The 23377-nt window shown below is 48.1% G+C and overlaps 1 protein-coding gene across 1 annotated transcript; it reads right to left on the minus strand.

Annotated features, from left to right (window-relative positions):
• Positions 1 to 8111: 8111 nt before the first annotated feature.
• On the minus strand, positions 8112 to 21841 carry LDLRAP1 (low density lipoprotein receptor adaptor protein 1; the record flags this gene model as incomplete). Its single annotated transcript, XM_079546179.1, has 9 exons — positions 8112 to 8256; positions 9597 to 9631; positions 11492 to 11622; positions 12929 to 13012; positions 13409 to 13481; positions 16412 to 16526; positions 19199 to 19311; positions 20888 to 21030; positions 21757 to 21841. 9 exons carry the CDS (start codon positions 21839 to 21841, stop codon positions 8112 to 8114), a joined length of 924 nt encoding a protein of 307 aa, XP_079402305.1.
• Positions 21842 to 23377: the final 1536 nt, after the last annotated feature.

Raw genomic sequence — 23377 nt, forward strand, 5'->3', positions numbered from 1 at the left:
TTCTGCTGACATCTTCTTATTCAAAGTGCTGACGGTGCTATGAAGCAGGCAGGCAGAGCGGCTCTAGGAGGAGGATTGCAAGGAGGCTGTTGACCCAAGGCCTGCAACCACACTGCTTTACCAACCTCCTTACACCCACACGACTACCGCAGGTCTTCATCCAGTCAAAATAAAAATAAGAAGTAGCTCTAGTGCTTTTGGATCTCTGGTGGCTGCCCTGTGAACCTTGGACTCATCCCCCCCTCAGAGGCAAAACTGCACCTTGATGATTTGGTTTTGAATTTGCGCCATCTCCTGTGGTTTACAGGCAGGACCAGTTCAGCCTGAGCAAGGAGTGCATGCAGGCCACTTTCTCTGCATGCTGTTTTTGTGTCTGGAGCAGCTGCTTGAGGAGTGCTGAGTGCTCTTGCTTCCCTGCCCCATAGCTGTACCAGGGAGAGGGGGTACATGTAGCTGCTCTGTTGGACAGGTTGCATGGGAGCCATGCTGAGTGCAGCAGACACTCCAAAGGCTGCTTAAACAGCACAGGAGCTCTTTGCAAAGGATATTTTGGTTTTGCTTCATTGTACGCCTTCATAATGCAGTTCAGAAGAATGGGAGGAAACCTGAAAGCCACCTGCCAGCTCTGTTATTTTCAGGACTGGTTCAGATGAGAAGGCTTTTATAGCCTCTCGCCTTTATCAGGGACCCATTTATCAGCACTCTTCTAGGGACCATTGCTCCATGAGCTTCCATCATTCCTTCTCTGATGTCTTAACACCCAGCTTCAGCCTCACACTGAAGAGGAAAAAAACAAAAAAAAAGAAGCATTCACCTCCAGATCTCTTCCCTGGAGGAGAGGCCACAAGACTGTGATTTGCCTCAGCCTTATCAAAACAAACAGAACAACAACATCCCCGCTATTGTGGTGGTCCCTTCATCTTCTTAGTGATGGCCCCAGGACCGTAAAGGTCAGATAGCACTGCTTGCTAAGAGGATCTGGAAGCATCAAGGAGGATAAGAAAACACACAGCTGAGAACAAATCAAAGGGATAATAAAACAGTTCTGAACAAACCCAGGGGGTGTGCTGAGCTCCTCTTCTTACACAGGAGTAATAGAAAAGTTCAAGGCTTGTATTATGATTATGCTAGATTTTTTTTTCTTCGTGCTTAGCATGATGTTGTCTTGAAGGTACATGCTTACACATTAAAGGTTTTCTGAATGAGGTTAAATTATAATATCATTGCTCTTAACGAAAACAAAGCATTGTCTTTGAGGTAAATGTTTAATTACTTTAAAAAATTTGTAATAAGGCAAAAAGCTCAGCCTGCGTGTACAAGAAGAGTTCCAGACATAGCAAAATAGTCATAGGACTGGGTGCTGAAGGAGCTAGGAGAGTGGAGTGTAATTACTGCAGAGATAGGGGTCCTGCTGCGTTTTGGTTCTGGTTTTTAGCAGGGCTAGAAGAAATAATTTTGAGAAAATCACTTCTTATGGCCATAAGAAAAAAGAGAATATCTTCTTCTCTGTGAGGAGGAAGAGCACAAAGCAATGGGTAACACTGAAGACAAAAGTTTGGCAAAATAATTATGCTCAAGCCTCCTGCCTGTCTGTTAAAGTAGGCTTCATTTCTCTCCCTCTTCTTATTGTAGGAAATGGCCTCTGGCTACAGGAGAGGTTGGGACGCCTGGACTGGGCTGGAACAGCACTCATCCATAGCCAGAAAGCCTTCAACTCAGAAGAGCCATTTAACTCTGTGATTTTTAGTATCACAGCAATGACAGGTCAGAATGGGCAGGTTGAAGAGAGGCTGAGTATTGCTGGTGGGTAGCTTGAGTTAACATGGTTAGTTTTGCAAAAAATAAAACAGAGGAAAGCAAACAAAACAAAAAACAACACAACCTAACCTCAAACCACTTGTCCTGACCTGCATACAGCAAGGCTGGTGTCAGTTTAAGCTACATGTAAGCTGTTCCAGCTCTCATCCCTTTATCCAGCTGCGATCAGAAAAGGGAGAAGCTGTACAGACTGGCAGGTGTGTTATGCATACAACAACCCGAAACTTTCCTGAAGTGGGGCTCATCTGCACATGATGAGAATGAGCACAGCAATCCCTGACGGCCTGTAATCACTCAGAACAGAAGAGATCCATCTGCTATTGATTATTCCGAGGTTTTAAAAAGGCAAGCAGTGAGGACACGAGGCTCCCCAGAAGCCTAGATAATTAGAAACTTTGTTACCTGCTATGTGAATGGGAATTGCAGACGCACAATACACGTAGTAGAGTGCCAGCGGAGTCTGCTTTTACCTTAAGGCACAAAGCACAACAGCACTGTTAGGTTATGTTATGTAACGATGCATTGCTGGGATTGGTTTGGTAGGAGCTATTCTAAAAGGCACCAGAAAGGCTAAATTGTAACAATGTTAGACCGTGGCAATGCCACCAGAGCAGTACAGATAGACACCCAGACGAGTTCAGCCAACAGCACTGCTTGCCTCCTACAACAGCATGGAGTACCAACTTGCACACGGTACAAGAAAACCAATGCATAAAACAGCTGATAAAGATGGAGTAGGGTACTTCAAATGCACGGTGCTTTGGAGCTGCCTTCCTCTACCTCCCCCTCAAATGACCATGTTGTCACCTGTTGATCATCTTGTGCTGCCAAGGAGCAGGCTGGCAGGCTGAAAGCAAGGAAGGAAATTCATTATTTCTAAGCAGGACCTGCTCAGACTCGCTGTCACGCGTTACAGATGTTGGGCAGAAGCACCCAGAGCTCCTCATTGGTTTTTGGTTAGGCTGACGTTTTGTATCCTGAGCTTTGCTCTGAGGATGCTGTAGTTTTAAGCTTGTTTGCAGCTATCTCTGTGACTGCTATGTCAGGTAGGAAGGAAAAAGATGCAATTCTGAGCTCAGCAGGAATGCACCTCCTCATGCAATCTGGGTAATGAGACAAGAGAACGCCTGTAACTGAACAGTTCTGCTCCAGCCTTTGCTGCCTCTTCATTACTCCTGGTCCTGAGGGACTGTGCCCTCATTTTCAGAGCATAAAAAGCAGAACTAGGAAGGCACTTGGTATCCAGGGCAGAGGGAAACACCTGTGAAATACAACGAGCTGCACTAGCTAAGTTTCTCCCATTGTAGTTGTAAAGCAACTTGTGTGCTTACCCTATTTAGGACCTACTTGAAGCCCTTCAATAGCTTCACTAGAATCTTCCCCCATTCTCCCATCACATCCCACAGGCGTCAGGTCAGCACAGTACATAAATGTGAGGCCACAGCAGAGCAAGCAACTCAATTCTGACAATTCTCCCGTAACTCAGTCTCAATTTATACAATGCCAGCTATCAACTGGATCACAGTGATACAATCAACACGAACAAAGCAAGGCCCACCTGCACAGCACCCTCAAAAGGAAAGGCTTTGCCCCCTCAGTGCTGCTTGTGGCCACAGACAGTCATGCTTTGCTGGTTAACACCCACCTTACCAGCAAAGGTGCTCCCAGGTACCTGAGAACACAGCCTCTGGGATTCATTTAATTACTCTGAGCACTGAGAATATGAGCTCAGAAACTGTGAGTCAATAAGCTCCACCTACAGATGAGGGAAAACCTCCTGCTGGATCCTCCACCTAACGCCGCACAGCTGAGAGCTGAGAGCAGAGAACTGATGGCTCAACTTGCGGTCTGCTGGCAAAGGTCAGGGCTCAGAATTTCGGTATGACTTTGTATCCTCAACATGAAATGAATATTTCTGACTCCTGCTGGACCCAGGGCTGTAATAAATCTACATGAGAGTGAAGTGGATTATCTTCTGGCTCATGCATCAATCACAAAATTACAGCTTTCTGTTTAAGACCATTGAAGAGTCCTGTGATTTCATAGCAGACGTAAAGGAAAGAATGTGATTTTAAAATATGAGCCAGATCTGCAGGTCTGACATATTTTTTGCATCATTCTGCCTCCTTTAACCACCCACCTCGCCTTTTCTTTCTTTTTGAAACTTGCATACAAAACCAATTTGATCTGAAAGTCACTGACAGACACTACACCGAGTTCCTGTAACAGCATTTGCTTGGCATCACCTTGATGATAACCATCTTCAGAACCTGAAAGCTGTCTCCTCGGAGCCTGCTCCTTTTCATGCTTACATGACACTTCCTTACAGGTAAATCAAAACAGAAAAAGAACCCCAACACATTCTCGTTTCTTTTGGTGATCCACTCGTTGGCACATCAACTGTTCTGCAGAGGCTAAATGATAAGTAACATTCCATGTGTCGAAAGATTGCCTAATTCAACAGTAATTTGCATGTTCTGCTCTGCAAATATATCATCCTTGAATTTGCAGCCTCCCCTGGGGAAAGATGCAGGAAATTATGACCCAGCAACATGCTGCACGACAATGGGAAATGAAAGACATAAAAAGCAAATTGCTGAACACGAGAAATGTCAGCACGTACAAAGCTGTGGGTTAAGATCGTCTTGTTGTGCATGTGAACACTTATTAAGTCTTGATTCTTTGCCTGAGATTTCTAAGCATGTAAACACAGTTTACTACCACAACTTAAATGATAGCAACACATGAGCTTAGAGGAAGGCCATCAGTGTGTACTGGTGGGGCTTTTCTCCCAAATAAGACGTAGGGATCTTTGGAAAGCTAGAGCTGCTTCGGGTCAGAAGTGATCGAGGAGACTCAGATGAAGGGACAGCGTCCAGAAAATGACTGGGCGCAGTTTCACACCGATGGGCTTTCAAACCTCAGCTCTGGTGGAGTGACTTTGCAGGGATAGCAAATCAGAATTCTACAAGAAGAGAACACAGATGAGGTTGACTCCAGTTGCAATCTAACAGGCAGATTGCTAGCAGAGCAAACTAAGGAGCCCTTCCCCTCCCCTTGTACTTTCCCTGAACACTTTCAGGCAGAATTAACATCAGCTGAACTTGATGGAAATTCTCCAGCTTTACATGATTTAACCAGAAGGCTCCAACTCAGCTGAAAGAAAGCTCACACGAAGTGAGGACTGTAAGAGCAAGCCTGAATTCCCAACTCTCTGTGTAATGAAGCATGCTGGCAATTATTAGGTTTAGATCTTTCTGTAAGGAGAATATCGATGGGGAAAGTGCAGTGCATACAGTTGTTTATTTGAACAAATAATCCACAAAAAAAAGAAAATCAATTAAAACCCTGCACCTCTGGGACTGTCTTTGAAAGGCATGTGATGTGACTCAAGTAGAGAAGTGATCAGCCTACAATAATTTAGATGTTCCTGTTGCTATGGATACTTCTTTATATTTTTTTTTAAGTGAAGCATACCATTATAATTTAAATTTCCACTAACAACAACCAAAAAAAAAGCAGCATACGAAAAGTAATAAAAAACGCCAGCGACAAAATTGTTTTATTTTTTACTGTCAAGTTTTATGCTCGTGCTGTGACAGTACACAGAAGTGATAAATTTGCCACATCTGAGGTTTAATGCTTTTACACTTCTTTTCGTGCACTGCTCTGACTGGGGCTCACACGACGAGCATGCAATGCAGGCAGCAGCCGAGTGACAGGCCTGCTGCTGAAATGTCACATTAAAATTCACGCTGTTAAACAGAAAGAGGGTTTTGTTTGAGGCAAGACCTGAGAAGAAGCAAGTTTGGGGGCTGGTGAGGCTGTTAGGAATATGGAAAGACAATGGTGCAAGTCAAATGGCTCCTGCAAAGTATCCCTGCAAAAAAACCAAAAAGGGCCTGGAGTGGCATGACCAGCAATAGGATTATTAACAGCCACGCCAGAAGCTGCCCCCGGTGATTTGCAGGGAGAGGGCATTTCTGTGCTTGCAGGCAGTGACAAAACTTCATCTTGGGATGCTTTCCTTTCACACTGCTTGAGAGTGGAGTTTTTGCTGGCGATGAAACTCCTGACAGCAATGGCTGGAAAGAGAAACAACCCCCAGAAGCACAGAGTGGGAGATGTGCAGCTTGCAGAGTGGCTGAGAGCCCTGAATGGACAGGATCACCCAGAGCTCATTTCAAAGGGGAAGAGCAGCCGCATCCAGCAGCAAAACATGCTGCTTTATGTGGAACCACTGACATCGTTTCTCTGCACAGATGGCCCTGCAAACAACCTCCTCCTGTCCGCTTGTTTCCAGTTGCTTACTGCTGTGCACCCAGCGAGAAAGAAAACCCAACCAGACAGGAAGACAAAGTTTTCTACACATTAAAAAAGCTGTGGTAAAAAGTCAAACCAGCACAAACACTCCAAAAAAAAAAAAAAAAAAAAAAAAAAGTAGAACTTTTATTTTTCTCCATACATTCTTTTTTTTTCTTAAAAAATATCTACATACATATATAGCATTGTGTATATCAGCATATGCTCCTCAAACATCTAGAAAAGAAAAGAACATCATTGTACAGAGAAAGCCTCACAGTCCATTCCTGCAATACGATTCCTTTCTTAGGGAGATGAGTGCTCCCAGAACTCAGCACAAGGTGTTTCCTACCCCCACTTCTGTTCTTTTAGCACTGCTCCTGCAATGGGCCCAGGTCCCTCTGCAAACTTCAAGCACAAGAGACTGATGCTGCACATGGCATCAAGTCACAGGCGCAGTATTTGAGGACTGCTCTGAACACAGAACGTGTTCCCTGTTTATCCTGCAAAATCATGAACAGACGGGATGAGTTGGCTTCACAAGTCATCAACACCTTATCATGGTTACTGGCAAATAATCAAACCTAAGTTAGTGTCACTTAGCTGTTTCCTAAGAAATTCTTAGAGCTGACCAAGATTTTTGTTTGTTTGTTTGCAAGCAGCCTTAGGAGTTACAAAGAGCTGTCTGGGGAATGAATTAGTGTTTCAAAACAAAGTTCTGAGTTACAAATCTATAAAACAGCTAAATATACTTCACAGAAGGCCACAAACACTGCAAACTGTCAGTACGACTATTTAGGATCATTAAACTTAATCTTTTAATTGGCATAAGCTTTATACCTCCATTACTTTGTTTGAATGCCAGGAGCAGATGAAGACAGCTTCCCAGCCTCACGGGAGATGCAGCTGTCAGGGGAAAAGGACTGGAGCAGCACTGACAGGGGCACCTTCTGCTCATTAAACATACAGGTATTGGTCTTGCCTAATCCAATTCCCTTTGAGTCTATTGAGCAGGCAACTACCAAACGTTCCTGAAACTGTAAAAAGGCATGCACAGCCCAATCCACTTAGCAGAGCTAAGAACACAAATCTATTGTGCTACACAACCTGCAACTTCCAACGCACTTTCGAAAAACAGATTATTACTGCCTGCTGTTTTTTGCTTTTAAACCAACCGTGCAACTGAGCCTTAGTATTTCAAGTCATAACAGAAACAGTACGTGTGAGCAATCAGTTTTGAAACAGCTGCAGCACTGTTGGTTTCTTTTTGGGGGGTGGGGAGGTAAAGGGCTTCTGAAGAGAAGTTACAGGCACTGCTTACTTTGCTATTTTGGACCATTACTTTCAGCTCAAGTCTTAAAGTGCAAAACTTAAACAGTCTTTGGATAAGAAGTGTCAATTCACCTAAGAAGCTGGCAGAGAAAAAGCCAGAACAAGTCTGGGTGATTGACAACTGAGAGGATCACATTCATAACAAAAGCAAGATCTCTGCTACCTCTTTCAGCACTGCTAGCAGCTGCTGCAACTCTCCTCCCCTCAGCCTGGGCAGGTGTCGTGTTGTTCAAGAATCAGTGGTTTACTAACAGTTGTGCTTTCAACTGCATTTCCATCTGCGGACCTTTGTCTAGAAATGTGTATACACAGGAACTTTGGTGTTGCATAGTATTTGTCAGGGAGGAACAGGCACTACTGATGGCATATTGCCACCTGATACTGCAGATGCTCTACACACCTTTCAGTAATATATGTAAACTGTAACAGCTATGAATAAATATCTTTAGGAGCATCTCATGGTTTAGATAAAAGCAAGGTAAAAAAACAATCCACGTTAGATTTCTAAAACTTTGGTCTAAGCTGTGCTGTAACTTCATCTGACTTGGTGAAGACCCCTCAGAAGAATCCCTTGTATACAGCACCTGGAAGAGCACGATTTAGTCAGTCCACAGACTTTTAGTGGTTATTCCATTGTCAGCTGTTAGATGAATTTGACTTCAAAACATGAACAGGTCATCTTTCTCGCCTGTACTTGAATCTATTTTATTCCAATCTACAGATGAGAGCATTTCAGCACTCTGGATGTCTTGAGCCGTCAGTCCTGTGTCGAGAACGTAAGGGTTTGTTCTTGACTGAGCCAGTCTAGGAGGGGAGAAAAAGAAAAAGTAAGAACACAAATGCATGCAGGTCACAGCTCAGATGCTTGATGCAACCGTAATGCCAAAGCCAAACTTCAAAGACCTCCAACTGAAAGAAGTAATTCAACAAGGGGAGAGATGACAGCATTTGCAGCTCTCTCAGGTTTGTTGTTGCAGTTTTTCTGCTTTTTTATCCTAACATCACCCAAAATTCAGGGAATTTGCAGTCTGGACATCCCATACATTCACAGTGTGACACAACAGAGCCTTCTTCCTCCTCTGAGCTCTTCCTGGAGGCTGCATCATTAACTGGGATCTTATCTCCGTTGACCAAAGGAGCAGCCTCAGTGACTCAGTTCAAATACTGCCTTACCCAAAGGCCAAGGGTAATGTGACAGCTCCACGCCCAGCAATGCAAAACAAAAGACTGCAACCAACACTTTAGTTAAGCAGAGCAAGGAACTGAGCTGAGAAAAATTGATGACATTACATCAACATCAAACAGTCCCTTTACAGGTCTTGGGATGGGGTTGCCATGGAAATGGAAGTTGTAAATCATTCCCAAAACTTGAACATGACAGAAAGCTCCATTCCCTTAGGGCTAAGCAAGTCGTTTTTTCACTTGGCCATGTGCCTGTCACCCTCTACAAGCCTGCTTGCATGAGGGCATGGATACAGGATAACTCACCTGAAAGAAAACATTGCTGGATTGCTCGGTGTGCACCTCAAGGGCAGATCTTAATTTGGACTAGAAAGTGAACTAAGCCACATGACATTCTAGCCATAATCTCTGAGTGTGCTTAGGTACATCAATTCAAAACTGGTGCATTAGAGTTGCCTTGATGTGATCAAGCTGCAATAGGCACCCAGTGCAACAAACTGTCAGGGAGTTTGTCAGGGAGGGAGCACATTGCCTACAGCATTTTGCTGTTGGTTTGGGAAAGATAAGACCAAGGTACCAGGATTTGGCCAAACCTCACAGAGGGAGGAGAGTAAAGATCCCCATACCAGCAGCTGGGACCAGCACTGCCACACCTATCACAAAGGCTTGAAACAAGCTGCTTCAAACATCCTTGAAAAAACAAGGGTGGACATGCTGGCTGCTCAGGGAATCAGATTTCCTATCATACACAGCCTCTCTCCATCCTTAAAAGGTTGTCAAAATGTATGGCTTATCAGCTAGCTGCAAAGCCTATCTTTCAATTAAGAGCTGAGGTACTGATGGGGCTGCTGCCTAGGTCAGATCATGACAGCTGATTAGATTAGAAGCATTATTAAAAAACACAGGCCCCCCTGGGCTAGTCCCCAGTGGTGTGAACTTGTAAAGGGTGTTATTAGAATTACCTTGAAAATGCCTCGTCGAGATCATCATCCATTTCCTTTTTCAAAGAGATAAAAAGAGAGAGAAGTAGTTGCTAAGGGAATGCACAAAAGTGTATTTAGAGATCTGGCTCCACACTTCAGCACAGCAGACAAAAACGTATATATGGACCTCTGAGCACCCAAAGCGACACTCCTATCAGCAATTTGCCTCCTTAAGCAGGCTTTATCTCACTCTCCACACAAGCCATGGCATAAAAGATGTAATTCTGGGTGGCCCAGGCCTGCTCCGAGCAGGTCTCAGGACAGGCTGGGGATGCTGCACTCCCCTTGCAGCTCTGAGACAGGGGAGGGGATTGGACCTTTCCTACTGTCTCCAGACCAGACTAATTCTACCTCACTGCCTGTAGATGCTGGATCTGGCCTGTAAGATGAAACAGATTCCCATCTGGGTCAGCCAGACCCCTCTAAAGAAGCCAGTGCCCTCCAGCTCCTTCCTTGGAAACTGCCACCACGCTCCAAGTTAAGAGCTGGTTCCAAAGCATCTGCATGCTGAGTCCTCCACCAACCCCAGCCCGCTCTGCTTTCAATGCAAAGCAGAAGATATTGTTTTGGCTGAAAGCATCCGTTTGCTCTTTATGCAGAAAAACATTTTGGGCAAAGCTGATAGGCAGCAACGTAGCACTGAGCAAAGGGAGCCACGGCTCTCAGCTCCTGCCGTGCAACTGGCACACGCTGTAGGTTTTTGCCAGGAGGATGAACCTGGACAGAGCTCAGCAAGATGTTTTGGGCACTCCCTAGGGCTTTTCTGGATCAAGAATTTGGAAAGCAACAGTGTGCCAGCAAAGGGCTGGACCTGTGTTGTCTGAAAGCAACTCTGTGATCCCTTTTTCTCTGATCTGCTCTTTGAAGGGTTCCCAGGGAAAGCATTTGAATTGATGAGGGGAGAAAGGTTTCCTGTGCAGGAAGATAGCCCTCTGAGAGGGCTTTGCTACGGACAGGCTTGACTATGACCAAAATTGTATGATGCATTGGCAGATGATGTAATAAGTAAAATACGAGAACTCTACCAGAAGGGAGGATCAGAGACTGCTGATAAGCCTGCAGGCTTTGGAACTGATCTTCAGGTTTAACCTGAAAAGCCTCAGGCTCAGACCTGGCAGACTCAAAAAACAGGCGCCATGCAAAGGCCATTATCATTCAACTCTCCCAAATATTAACTGTGTTTCCAGAGAGAAAACATGGCAGGGCTCAGGTCACAAATTGGGGATGGTAGGGGTTCCAAGATCAGCTCCTGCCCTGTTGGTGATGTAGCATTTTGGTGTCCCATGGATGCACAGCCAGATACATCACCTAGATTCTTACTTTTCTATCACTGGTCCATGAAGCAGCTGGGCCAGATGGCTCTGGACATTTTAGAGAAGCCATCCATGTTCACAAAGCAAGACAGAGTTACAAACAAGAACAAGGGAGAACTGAGAGTAATAACAAACATTAACACAACCTGGTTTTAGTGAACAGTAAATAAAAGCATCAACATAGTGGATCTTTCTCCTGGATAGGATAGTTAGGCAGTTTCTCATGACAAACCATTGAGAAGCACTATGCAAGAGTAAGCAATATTCAATTATCTGACAGTAGCACTTTTTCACAGTGGCTTTCAATTGCTTTAATTTATTTACCGATCCTAAAAAGGGCTGTAAGTACTCACACACTAAGCGATCATTTCTAGTAGGACACCAAAACCCAGCTTGCTTGGGCAAGTCTGAGATCCTTAATAAACAGCTCAGCTGCCCAAGAGCTCCCAGAGGGTCTTGTCCAAGAGAGAGCACCAAAAGAGGACTTGGAGCACACAAGCATTGAGGTAGCATCACTCCCTGCCAGCTCAGCAGATTCTGCGGTGCCCTGGGCAAACTTACCCACACCACGTTGTTATTTACAGAGGAGCTGGGCCCAAACATGCTGTTATCTAAATGTGTGGGGTTTTCGCTGCTGGTAAGGAGCAATTTGGCAGGATCTTCTAAATCCAGCAAGTTCCCTGTGGCTGCAGCTGCGAACAGAGAAGAGAGGGAATGAGGCAGGAGAGAAAAAAATTAATACAAAACCAAGCCGTTTTTGCAGCAATTGCTTCCCCCTGAGGGGAGAAGGCAGGGGAGGCAGTGAATTCCTTTCAGCACAGCCCTGAATTTTAGTGTGGAGGAGCAGCATTCATACTGGTTAAGGCTGTGGTTTCCACCCACACAATTCAAGATGCTCCTATCAGGCACCCAAGACCCCTGAGCAGTGATGCAGAGGAGTCAGCCAGCTTGTCCCTCCATCAGCCATCAGGGAAGGCTCCTGGGTCTGTGCTTACATTCAAAACAGGTAAGGATCAGACTCTGCCAAAGCTGAGACATCCCACCCCAAAGCTTCATAGCCCAGGGCTGGGCTGGGAACAGCAACCACAGGGTGGGAACATGGGCGACATCCTCAGCTCAGCCCACAGCTTCAATTCAGCATCCTGCAAAGAGGCATCTGTGTTCCACAGGACGAAGGGGAAATCCTGCACTGGGTGAAGAGCAGTTCATAGCCTGATGGTTGCTGGTACACCACAGGCTATGTTCTCTCAGAGAAGCCTTCAATCATCCCCCATAACCCGGTGATACGGGCAGATGCAGAAATGCCCCAGCTGCAAAGCATCAGCATGTGGCCAGGCAGACAAGAGAGCCCGTTTCTATACCACTTGCAGCCTTGGACCTCGTTTGTTCTGATCTCCACTATTTGTGACAGATTCCTCCAGTCCTGGGCCTTCATATGAAAGAATGAGATGCGCCAGTCTGGGATTAAGCCCAGTTTAATGCTATTTTCCTCTGTGTCAAATCCTCTTATCTCCACGGCCAGCACAGAAGGGAGATTAGCCTTTTGTCCCATTTCTCCCTGGCTATCCATCTAGCATTTCAGAGGACCCATGGCCAGACACTGAACTATGAGAGCTTTTACCATTTATTTTATTTTCACGCAGCCAACAGAAAAGCAAGTCCTTCAGGTCCAACACAAAACCCAAATTAAACTTAGGATGTGAGGATCCATGCAAAGTTTGCAAAGACATTACAGCCAATTTACCTCAGGCAGAAGTAAACAGATTTGGGGTGACAACAGCTGCGTATAAAGGGATGTAAGAGATATTTAAAGGGAAGATATAAAGATCTGACAGGCAGACACTGAGTCCAGGGCAACAGCTCTGCTACAACCAAAGTGTTTGCTTCTTACTGATCAAAGCCCTCCTAGGAAAATGCCCGTCCAGGGAAAAACCCCACAGACATTAGGCTGCTTCCCATCCCCAAGGCTGAAGAAAACCTTTGCTGTTGGTGACTTACATGCATCAGGACAAGCAGGGGCAGCTGAGTTTGGGCTGCTCACCCCTTCTCCTTCCAAGATGGATCTTTCTCGTTTCTCCTTCTCTGCAAAAGAAGGAGACCCCATCACTGCCTGCAGAGCACTGTCCCACATGCCTTTTGCAAGGAGAGCTATGACTGGCCACCAGGTCTCCTCTGCCCAAAGCAGCCCAGGTCTGAGTGTGTTTTATAATCTGCTGGAAGGTAAAAGCAAAAATATCGACAGCGGTAGGGCTGTGAGGTACCACAGAGAAGCACTCAGCTCTCCAAACCCCACTTGCAAGAAAGGAGTACAGCCAAAATTCAGTCTGATTTATAATGTTGTCCAGAGAAACCTGGATGATGTCTTAAATCATTCCAAAGATTTGACCAACCTTAACAGCAGCCTGGAAATTTGGAGCTAGAAAAACTCAAAGTCATTCCTTGAATTTTCATGTGGAATAAAGAAGGAATAAAACTCACCTTCCTTGGAGGCTTGCCAGAACTCAAATGCTATTTTGAATGCCTGAGCTACAGTGAGGGTGACTGCCTGGGCCTGAAATGAGAGTGGTTAAGCAGCACGTTAGTAGATGGGGTTTTGTTTTGCAGATTGACCTCAACATGGATCCAACCAGTCCTCTGCTCCGTGCACTTTCCCACTGCCTGGCTGTGGAGGGGTGACAAAATATTGATGGAAACAGCGACTTGCTCTATGTAGGACATGGGGCCCATCGTAGACACATCTTTAGCTGCAACAGGAAGATGGAGGAGGCAGGGAGATGGCTGTCAGAGGCATCGAGCTGACAAGGAGGGAGAGAAGCGCCCCTCCCAACCACAGGGCACACAGTTCTTCATGCATCCCACGCCTGAACACACTTTCAACAAACACAACCGCTGCACGGCTGCAGGCTTGTGCTCATGGCTCCCTGCTGCAGGGCCAGGCTGTGCAACACCCACTGCAGAGCATCACCCACCAGAGCAACCAACGCTGCCAAGGGACTCAGCACCCAAACAGCCCGGACCACACTGCTGTCATAGAACGTGCCAGAGCCAGGGAAGGATGTCCACCCATCCCACCCCAGCACTGTGCAAGACCACATGCATGAGAACGCTCTGGGAGCAGCAGGCAAAAGGCAAAATGCTGCTGGACAGGAAGCAGTCTGAGAAGCAGGAGACCTGTGAGGTCTTTCCCCTTCCCCAAGCTAAGCTGGGGCCATACAGGCTTAAAGCAGCAATTCAGGTTTGCTTTGGAACAGCCTTGAGTTGGACACACACACAGCCAGGGCTGCAGCAGGATACCTTCACCTTCAGTCCCTTCATTCCTCCCCCAGCTGGGAACAGCATTAAGAAAAAAAAAAAAAAAACAGCAACCAAGCATACCTTAAATAACCCAACTTGCTTGAGATATATAAATAGTGACATAATTGCCAGTTTCATTAGGAGAAGGCAGATCTCACTGGCAGCTTAAAGTGCAAGGAGATAGCAAGTAACACAGCAAGGCTGGAATGCTGTACGAGTTTATGAAGGTACAACCTAAACAAACCCAGATCCTGGAGTGTAACCTCCAGCCCCCTGTGGTTTGGGGGGAGCACTGAAGAACAAATTCCTCCCAAAAGCCACGTGCTCCAGGATGGGAGAAAGAGAGGAGTCACAGCAAACCTATCTGTGCCACTTACGCCTCGCAAGACAGGAGAGCTCATCTGAATGTCAGAGCTATTTACATCTTTCATCAAAGTGCAAATGTTTTATGGTAAAAACGTAAATATGGTAATTAAGTATGAAACTCCTCACAGCTGTTTACAATTTAAGCTGTCACATCTGAATCCAGTTTAATAGACCCAGCTACTGTTGAGAATTACTCATGAACTAAAAATACAGACTAATTATATGCTGTTGACTGTTAGCAATGCATATGTTCAGGGACCCTGCCCCGGGGAAGGGACAGTTTCTGGTCTAGGAGGAGCAGGACAGCACCTTACCAGCATGACATTCATGCATTTTATAGACAAAGAAGACAAAGTATTTCTAGTTTTCGCCTGAAAAGATCTAGGAGAAATTCATTTTGGAAGGAGATGTACTCAGCTGATGTATCACCAAGGTAATTCCCTTACAACTGGAGAGTTAAATTTCAATTTGCAGAGCAAGGTTTATCTTCACCACACAAGGACAGGAGCACATGCCACACATGGGAGATACAACTTGTAGCTTCCATTACTGTCTCCTTAGAGAAGGAACAAACTGGGCACGAGTGGTGTCACTGGCTTGCCTGAGACAGATGCTCACAAGGTCCCAAGGATTGCTACTCAGGATTGCACCAAGAGGAACAGCTCCTGCAGCTCTTGGGATGTTGCTTCCCTGCTAGGAAGGAAGCAGATCTAGGCTCTTTGCTCAGGCCCAACAGGTCCCTGCAGAGGAAGGATTGCTGGGTCTGACCTATCCCTCCTCTGCCATTTATTGCCAGACCCAGATCTTGCTCTACTTGAGATCCCTGAGGGCTTTCCCCTTGTCACTATGTAGAGACGGTGCCCAGTGACCCACTTCCCTCCCCTGCTAGCTTGCAGAATGCTGGATCACTGCCCAACTGAGAGCCTTCCCTCCTCAAGATGCATTGAATCAGCAGGAAAAAATCCCAGAAGTGGGTTCAAAGCAAGAACCAGACACTGGTATCTCCTTCAAACCCTCATTTCCTGGGCAACCCCATCTGGTGCCTCATCTAGCAGTTGGCACTGCAGGGAGATAGGAACTAGATGATCCTTGAGGTCCCGTCCAACCCAACCATTCTATGATTCCTGGCATGCAGTGCACTGCATATTCTAATGCATTCTTACAGGAAGGACACAACTGACTGCAAAGATGTTACCAGGAAATGGATGGGGAGTTTTGATAAAAACAGTGAGGAAAACAAACAAACAAACGAAAAAACACCAAAGAAAATAGCATGGTAAGCTTAGTGCCACTGGCTAAATGCCTCCCATCACCAAGACAGGCCCCAGGCTACCAGCCTTCCTGGAGACTTCCTCACCTGCCTCTCCACAGCACAACCACACTCCAGCAGCTCTGGGAAGTAGCTGCTAAGCAGGGAAAAGAATCCCAGAACCTGGGACTGCAGCAAGGCAGGAGGATTTCAGGCCAATTGCTCTCACCCAGCCCCAGGTCCTGGGGCCAGAAGGGCTTTTCCTTTCTGTGGGAGACTAGCTGACTCCAGCCTTGAATTCTGCCTCCATCCTCCCTGTGTCTGCCCCATGGCAGTGCTTTGTCCCTCTGGAGACCAACTGCTTGTCCCTGGGCAGCCGTTAACTGCCTGCAAACAGGTGGTAGCACTGCATCGGGGCATGGCAGCACTGGGCGGGTGCCCTGCCATGGTCTGCAGATGAGGAAGAACCCTCTTTCACTACAACTATGCGCAAAGCTGTTATCGCAGCACTGAGGCAGCCCCTCTGCTTCTTCCTCCTAAAGCCACATCCCCATTTCTTCCTCTGAACTGACCATTTTCCGTTTGGTACAAAGGAAGGCATGGCACTCCAGGTTCTCATTGAGCTGGTTCTGGGCAATGTAGGCAAACACTTTATCGTGGATCTTGTCTGCCGTGCAGTAGGATATCCTGAAAGACAGAACGAAACGTCTTGTCTGGGGCACAGATCAACCAACCCCTCCACAAACCTGCTCCTGCACCAGGTCTGCAAGCAGCACGGCCAAGCAGGGAAGGCAGAGGGAGCACAGGAGCATTACTCAGCTTTGAGGCATCACAGGAGTTAATGCCACTGGTTTAACTGCAAGAGATGCTCAGTGTGATTGCTGGCCACTCTGCAGCCAGCCACAGCACAGCACAAACTGTGCATGTTGCAGGGAGGTAGGAGAGAACAGAAAACATTTCACCTTGCCAGAAAAGGATAGGTTCAAGAAGGCAAGTAAAGACTCCGCAGTGTAGCAGTCTGGGACTGCCCCTAACAAATGCTCTGCCTTCAGAGACTCTGGAAATTTTTCCTTGGAGAACAAGCTTACAAAGAGAGAAAAGGACTTGTTCTTGAAGCTCCCATGTGCTTTCTTGAATCAGGGGAGGAAACTTGAAGCAGGAGCTGTCAGAAAGGCTGACATTCAGGCTCTGAGACCTACAGCAGCAGATGTGTGGGATGCTCCAAGAGCCCTGACTGCAGATGAGCCCTGACCAACGGAGGCTCAGCATCCCTTGTGGAAACATCCCTGGGACAGCTGCATCCCTCCCAGTCCCCCAGCAGGGCTTATTCCAGAACACTCAACAAGGCTCTGAAAGAGCAACAGGCTGAGCAGTTCAGGGAGATCTTGTTGTGACCAAGAGCTCAGCTCCCTTCTGCAGGGCAGCATGTCCCTTGTCACCAGCCACTGCCATCTCCCAGAGACCTTCTGGACCAGGTGCTGTGGGACCAAGCACTTTGTCTGAAGGCAGTAAGCACTGGCTGGAGCAGCCCTGGACATTTAGAGCAAGGAGGCAGGTGCTAGCAACAAGCAAAGCCTCTTCCCTGGGCATGCAGGAGATCTAGCAGGTAATATTGGAGAGAGAAAACTCAACAAATAAATAGAACACTTTCACCAAAGTTCTCCTATTACCCAGCGTTGCCTTTTCAGCTCATATTTTTACTGCCCCAAAGGCTTTGCAGGGAAGGGTCTGGAACATTCAAGCTCCCAGCAGATTCTGAGACTTAAAAAGACACATTCTGTATTTCTTTACACTGCATTAGCTTCTCACTATACATGAGAACATCTCTGCTCAACAACCTGCATTGTGTCGAATAGAGCTGAGCTGTGCTCTGGATTAGAGGCACTTGGAAGTTTACTCCTTTCTCCCACTTGTCCCCAAAGAAACATCTCCACTGTTTTAATAACTGTGACACGAGCTGTGAAAGATCACCTGCACAGACAGCTGGCTGTTTTCTGCAAACCTCAGTGTTCAGCTCTCTATATGACAGACATTAATTTTCAGGGAAAACAGAACTCACACTCATTTCTGGAGTGAGCCATCTGTAACCAGGAGGCCTTTTGCAGCAGCACACCCAGACACATGCTGAGTTCTGGCTGCTGCCACCTTGTCCTGCTGCCTGCCCAAGCACCCGACCCGGGATGCTCAGACCCAGCACCTCCCTGGTAAGTAAAACTGCCAAACAGAAGACAGTGGAGGCATAGAGGATCTCCCTGGAAAGGGTACTGGGGAGTGTAAGGGAACGGCCCCCATGTACACAGATCCCAGCTTTCACTCCTTCCTGCCAGCAGCTCTGGGAAGCAGCATCAGTCCCCACATCAACTTCAGCCAACTGAATCAAAGGGATGCTCATTAACAAGCACTGATGGGGAGGAACAGCTTTATTGCTGGCTGTGAAAGTGTCTGAGCAGAATTTAAGGCAGCTTCTGAACATTTGAGGCCCACAGTTCTGTTCACATGAGGTTTTACACTGTGCAGCAATTCTGGTTTTGGTGCGATCACGCTCAGGGCTGCTTCACTCAGTTCCATTCTTTAGCAGCAGTTTCATCTCTGAGGGAGGTAACTGTAGTTGATGCTTAGTAAGCAAGTGGGTTAACAGTCCTGCTAGAGAGTGCCCCAGCCTCGAGCTCCCCTTGTCACATTTAGCAAAGTGGCAAAGCACGTGAAGGACAGAAAGTGGAGTGTGGGAAGAGTGAAAGGAGAATGGATAGAGGTGATGGAAATGGACAGATCTGAACTTAGCTCTGCTCCTCCAAACCTGCATCTGACTCCAACCACGTACTCTTTGAAAATATACTTACAAAATCCAGGATTGAATATGGGATAATCCAGTCTCGCCCTCCCCTCCCACACTGGTATTAGATCTCAGCAGCTGCCTAAGCCCTGCTCTTTGTCAGAGTGATGTCAACATTAGAGGCAAAAAGCAGGGCGTGCAGCAGCCAGCCCCAGAGCTTGCATCCTCATCTGTTCAGCAATGCTCTGACCATCCTCATATCCACCTCCTGCCCTTACCTGCTTCAGCACTTCTTCAACAATGCCACACGTGGCCACAGGATGCTTAGTACAATCAGCAGCACGGCCACCCAAAACATTTGGGATCATCACATCTCTCCTTACCCCACTGCTGGACACACTTAGCACAGGAGACATCTGTTTGTCTTAAATTCAGCAACACGTTGCTTTGCTTTAGGATGTGATGGCCACAGAGATGTCAGCTCAGGCCTGAGTGGAGGTCAGAGCTCAGATGCCAGCACAGAGTGGCTCCTCGCTCTGGGCACAAGCAGAGAGGAGGGCTGAGGGCAGGGTGTCCCACAACACACCTGTATATGGAGACGTTCTCAATCAGCTCGTTAGTTCCACTGTCAGTTAGCACGATCCCTCTGGGCGAGACTTTCAGCGTAACTTTCTGCAGTTTCTTTCCACTTGCTTTTGCCTTTGGAAGGAATAGAGGGAGGGGAAAATTACAGGCTTTAAGCAGAGATATCCAAAGCTCTACCAGCACAACCCATCAGCCACTCTAAATAGACAAGAGATACTACTAGCAGCCAGTAGCACTGCAGCCAGGTACGATAAGGCACTTGTTAAAATGCTTCCTTCCCTTTTGCAGCAATTTATGCTTAGTGAGACAAGGATGTTTACTCCATACAGCGGGGAGGAACCAGTCCAGCCCCTCCACCACAAGGACATCATTAGCACAAAACCACAGCTGCTCTGGCCAAGCTATGCAAAGCTGTGAGTGCTTGGTGGAACCTGTGGGAGTTTTCCCTCTGGGGACAACTCCAGAGCCGTGGGGGCAACTGTGCAAACTCAGGGAATCAGGAGGGTACCAGCCCTTGTGGGAGCTGTGCTGACAGCTGGGCAGCCCTGCAGGATGTGGGACTGCAGGCAGCCAGCTCTGAGATGCACTGCCACATCCTGTTCAAGCAGCAAGGCATCCTCTGCACCAAGAACAGGATGCTAGCTTAAAAAATAATGACTCAAGTGCCACTTTCTTTTATTTACTACTCTTCTGCTTTCAGGAGTTAGGCTACACACAGCTTATTGCTGATTCTCTCCAAAAAAAAAATATCCAACTCATTGCTGCCCAAAGACCAGAACCAATGTGAGGTCACCAGAGCGGTGCCAGATGGTGAGTCCTGCCTCCAGGGATGGGCTCAGCCCCGGGGGATTTATTTAAAGGCTCCATTCTCACTCTCAGAGCGGATGTCAAGGGCTTTGCCACAAAGGCTCTGCCAGCATCTCCCATTTCACATGAGCATTCCCCTCCCTTACAGCTCAGCATAAATCAGGAAAGGATCCGTCATTACCCAGCACAGTTCATCACTCTATTGTGTCTTATGGCAGTTAGCAGCACTATTGTGTCTCTGACTCATTCAGTTTTATAATGGATTAAAGAAGCATTATTTTTACTTGGACAGTCCAGTGAGCAGGGGCACTGGGGAGGCTCTATTACAGGACAGCTGCAAATCGGTGCCTCTTGCACCAGAGATTAAAGCAGGATGGGTGGCTGTACTGTCTGAGAATTGCAGCAAACTGTGCTGCTCTCTTTTCCCTCTTAGGTCTCCAAATCCTGGGAAAGAAAACTCAAAAATGCATACCAGGCACAGGCCCAGAGCTTGGTCACGTGCTGGCAGCACTCAACACTGCCTCTGTCTTCCATGAAGAGAGCCTGATGTTCCCAGGTCACAGCTTTCTTCCACATCCAGGGTCAGCCAAGCTTATCAAGCAGCACCAGAACCCAGACACACAAACAGCTTTCTGCAGCACAACCCCCCACAGACCACAGCTGGCCTGAAAGGCTTCCCAGTGCTGCCCTGCATTTCTACCTGCTGTGCCAGATGCTGTGGAGAGGCCCTGCTCACCTCGGCGGGTGCAATTTGCAGCCCTGACGCTCCCAAGTCTGCAGACAGAGCGCTTTGCCTCCAGATTTGCAGCTTTTAAAGTCATCCCCACGTGACAGAAGGTGACGTGGGCCTATTCTGCAAAGTTCTGCATCTGCAGATACTCACAGTGGCAACAATCCTTTTGACAGCAGCTGCTGAGAGCTCCTCACCCTTCGGCTGCTCCACCAACGTCATGCCCAGGTACTTGAGGCTGAACAGCACCCCTTCCAGCAGCGTCTCTCGGGTGTCGGTCCAGTTCTCCGGGAGCTCTAATGAGGCAACAAAGAGGACCTTAGGGTCCCAAACACACAAGAAAAGCTTGCTGGGTGGGCGCTGCATTTTGCTGGCCGGCTGCAACTGGGATTTCACCAGGTGCTGGTGGAGTGTGACAGACCTGTCCTGGCACCGCCTGCAGCCAGGGGTAACTCAGGCAGGGGAGGAACCAAGGAGAGCAGCGTGGGAACCACAGGGCTGCAGACAGGAGCCGCCAGGCTGGATGCACACGAACAGGCTGCACCGCAGGCAGCGTGCGAAGACGGACAGGTGCCGCCCCGCAAACAACGCACACGCGAGCTGTGATGCAGCACCCCGCGGCCGGCGGGCAGCAGAGGTGAGCGAATCCAGATCCCTGCAGCTCAGGTGCTCTGCAGCCCGACCCTGCGGGCGGCCGCACGGCACAGCTCGGGAGCGCGATCCGCCTCACCTCGCGCAGCCGCCGGCCCGGAATCCTTACAAACAGGAGCAGGGATGGGAAGAGCCAGGAAGTTCGTCCAGGCGCCTTCCCATAGGGCGCTCCTTACAGCGCCGATCCTCACAGCCCGCAGAACAGCCCGAGCCGGGCGGCGCCTCGGACCCAAAGCGCCGATCCCCCTCCCCCCCACCCCCCCACGAGCCGGGAGCAGAACCGGGCCCGAACTCCGCGGGCTGCGGTGCGGCAGCGAAGATGGGGAAGGGAAGGAAAGGAAGGCGAAGGGAGGGCGCGGGGCGGCTCTCACTCTGGTGGCGGCCGCCGGCCCAGGGCGGTTTGGTGACGCTGGGGCTGCGCAGCAAAGCGCGTCCCGCAGAGCGCAGCGCGTCCATCCCGCCGCGCCACTTCGGCAACTTTCGCTGCGCTCCGCGCGTCCGGGGGCGGGGCTTGAGGGGGGGGGGGGGGCGGCACAGCGCGGCGGCGTGACGTTACGTTACGCAGAGTGACGCGACGCGACGCGACGTGACGTGACGTAATGACGCGAGGCGACGTGAGGCGCTTGGAGACCGCAGTCGCTCCTGGCGTTCCGTCGCTCAGTGCCGCTGCGGTTCAGTGCAAATGGATTCTCGCCCCTTTTTCCCCCTTTCCCATAGAGCCATACAGGCCGGGGTTGTTCTTTTAGCACTAAGCGGTTGCAGACGTGGCTGCGCTCCGATGGCAGCCACCTCAGAGCGTGAGGCGATGGCGGCCCGTCTTTATGCTTTATCCTGCATTCACGTTGGCTGCAAAAGGTTCTGCACGGGATCTGCTAACAGCCGTAACCCCACAGGGAAAAGAACGCAGCCGAGGCCGAATACCGGAACCTCAGCACTGACTGCAAAAGGTGCCGAAGGAGGCAGCAAAACGGGGAACCTCAGCACAAAAAAAGGTCAGTGATGCCATTTCGCGTCCACAGAATGGACAGGATTGGAAGGAACCTCAAGGATGATGAAGCTCCAACCCCGCTGCCACACGCAGGGCCATCAATCTCCACATTCAATACCAGCCCAGGCTGCCCAGGGCCCCATCCAACCTGGCCTTGAACACCTCCAGGGATGGACGGGGCATCACAGCCTCTCTGGGCAGCTGTTCCAGCACCTCACCACTCTCATAGCACAGAACTTCCCCCTCACATCCAACCTCAATCTTCCCTCCCTTAACTTCAAACCATTTCCCCTTGTCCTGCTGTTATCCCCCCCTTTCCAAGAGTTCTGCGCAACAATGGGAAACCTCCAGCAGTGGTGAGTGGTAATGAGCTTTACAAAGGATGAGCCAAAAATGCAGCTGACAGCAATGTGCACACCTGGCTGAAGTTCCAAGTTTATCCCAGAATAAAATATCTGTGCTGGAAATGATGAAACTTTAATACTTTTACTGCCTTGTGTGTCCTGCTAGTTTGTTTTTTAAATGAGCTGCACCAATTAGCAGGAAACCTTAACAAAAAGCCTTTCAGAAGTCCTTTGTCTTTCCACTCCATGTTTGCAAACCCACAGCTTGAGTTTATTCTGCTCCTCCCCATTGTTTTGTTCCCCATCCTTTCAACCCCCACCCTCAAAATCATCTGCAGCCCTTTGGATGTCAGCAGTGCCAACGTTTCTTCTACCAACCTACAGCACACATTTTAACTCAAACCTTTCTGCAATTTCAAAAACTCCTTCAAAACCTCCTTGGCACAACGGCTGAAAAAAATATTCAGCTCCGTTTAAGTTTGCACACATGAGGTGATAGAAAAAAAGTAATAATAATAAAAAACCAGAACTGCAGCTTTTATTAGCCAGCTTTACAGTCTCTTGTATACAGTACATTGCACAGCTCTGCCTTCACAACGCTTCCTGGGTTAATATTGTGCCTTTTGTGATGCTGTATCATCAAGGCAAGTTACAGAACAC

The sequence above is a fragment of the Tetrao urogallus genome, assembly GCF_951394365.1.
Source record: "Tetrao urogallus genome assembly, chromosome: 23".
NCBI lineage: Eukaryota > Metazoa > Chordata > Aves > Galliformes > Phasianidae > Tetrao > Tetrao urogallus.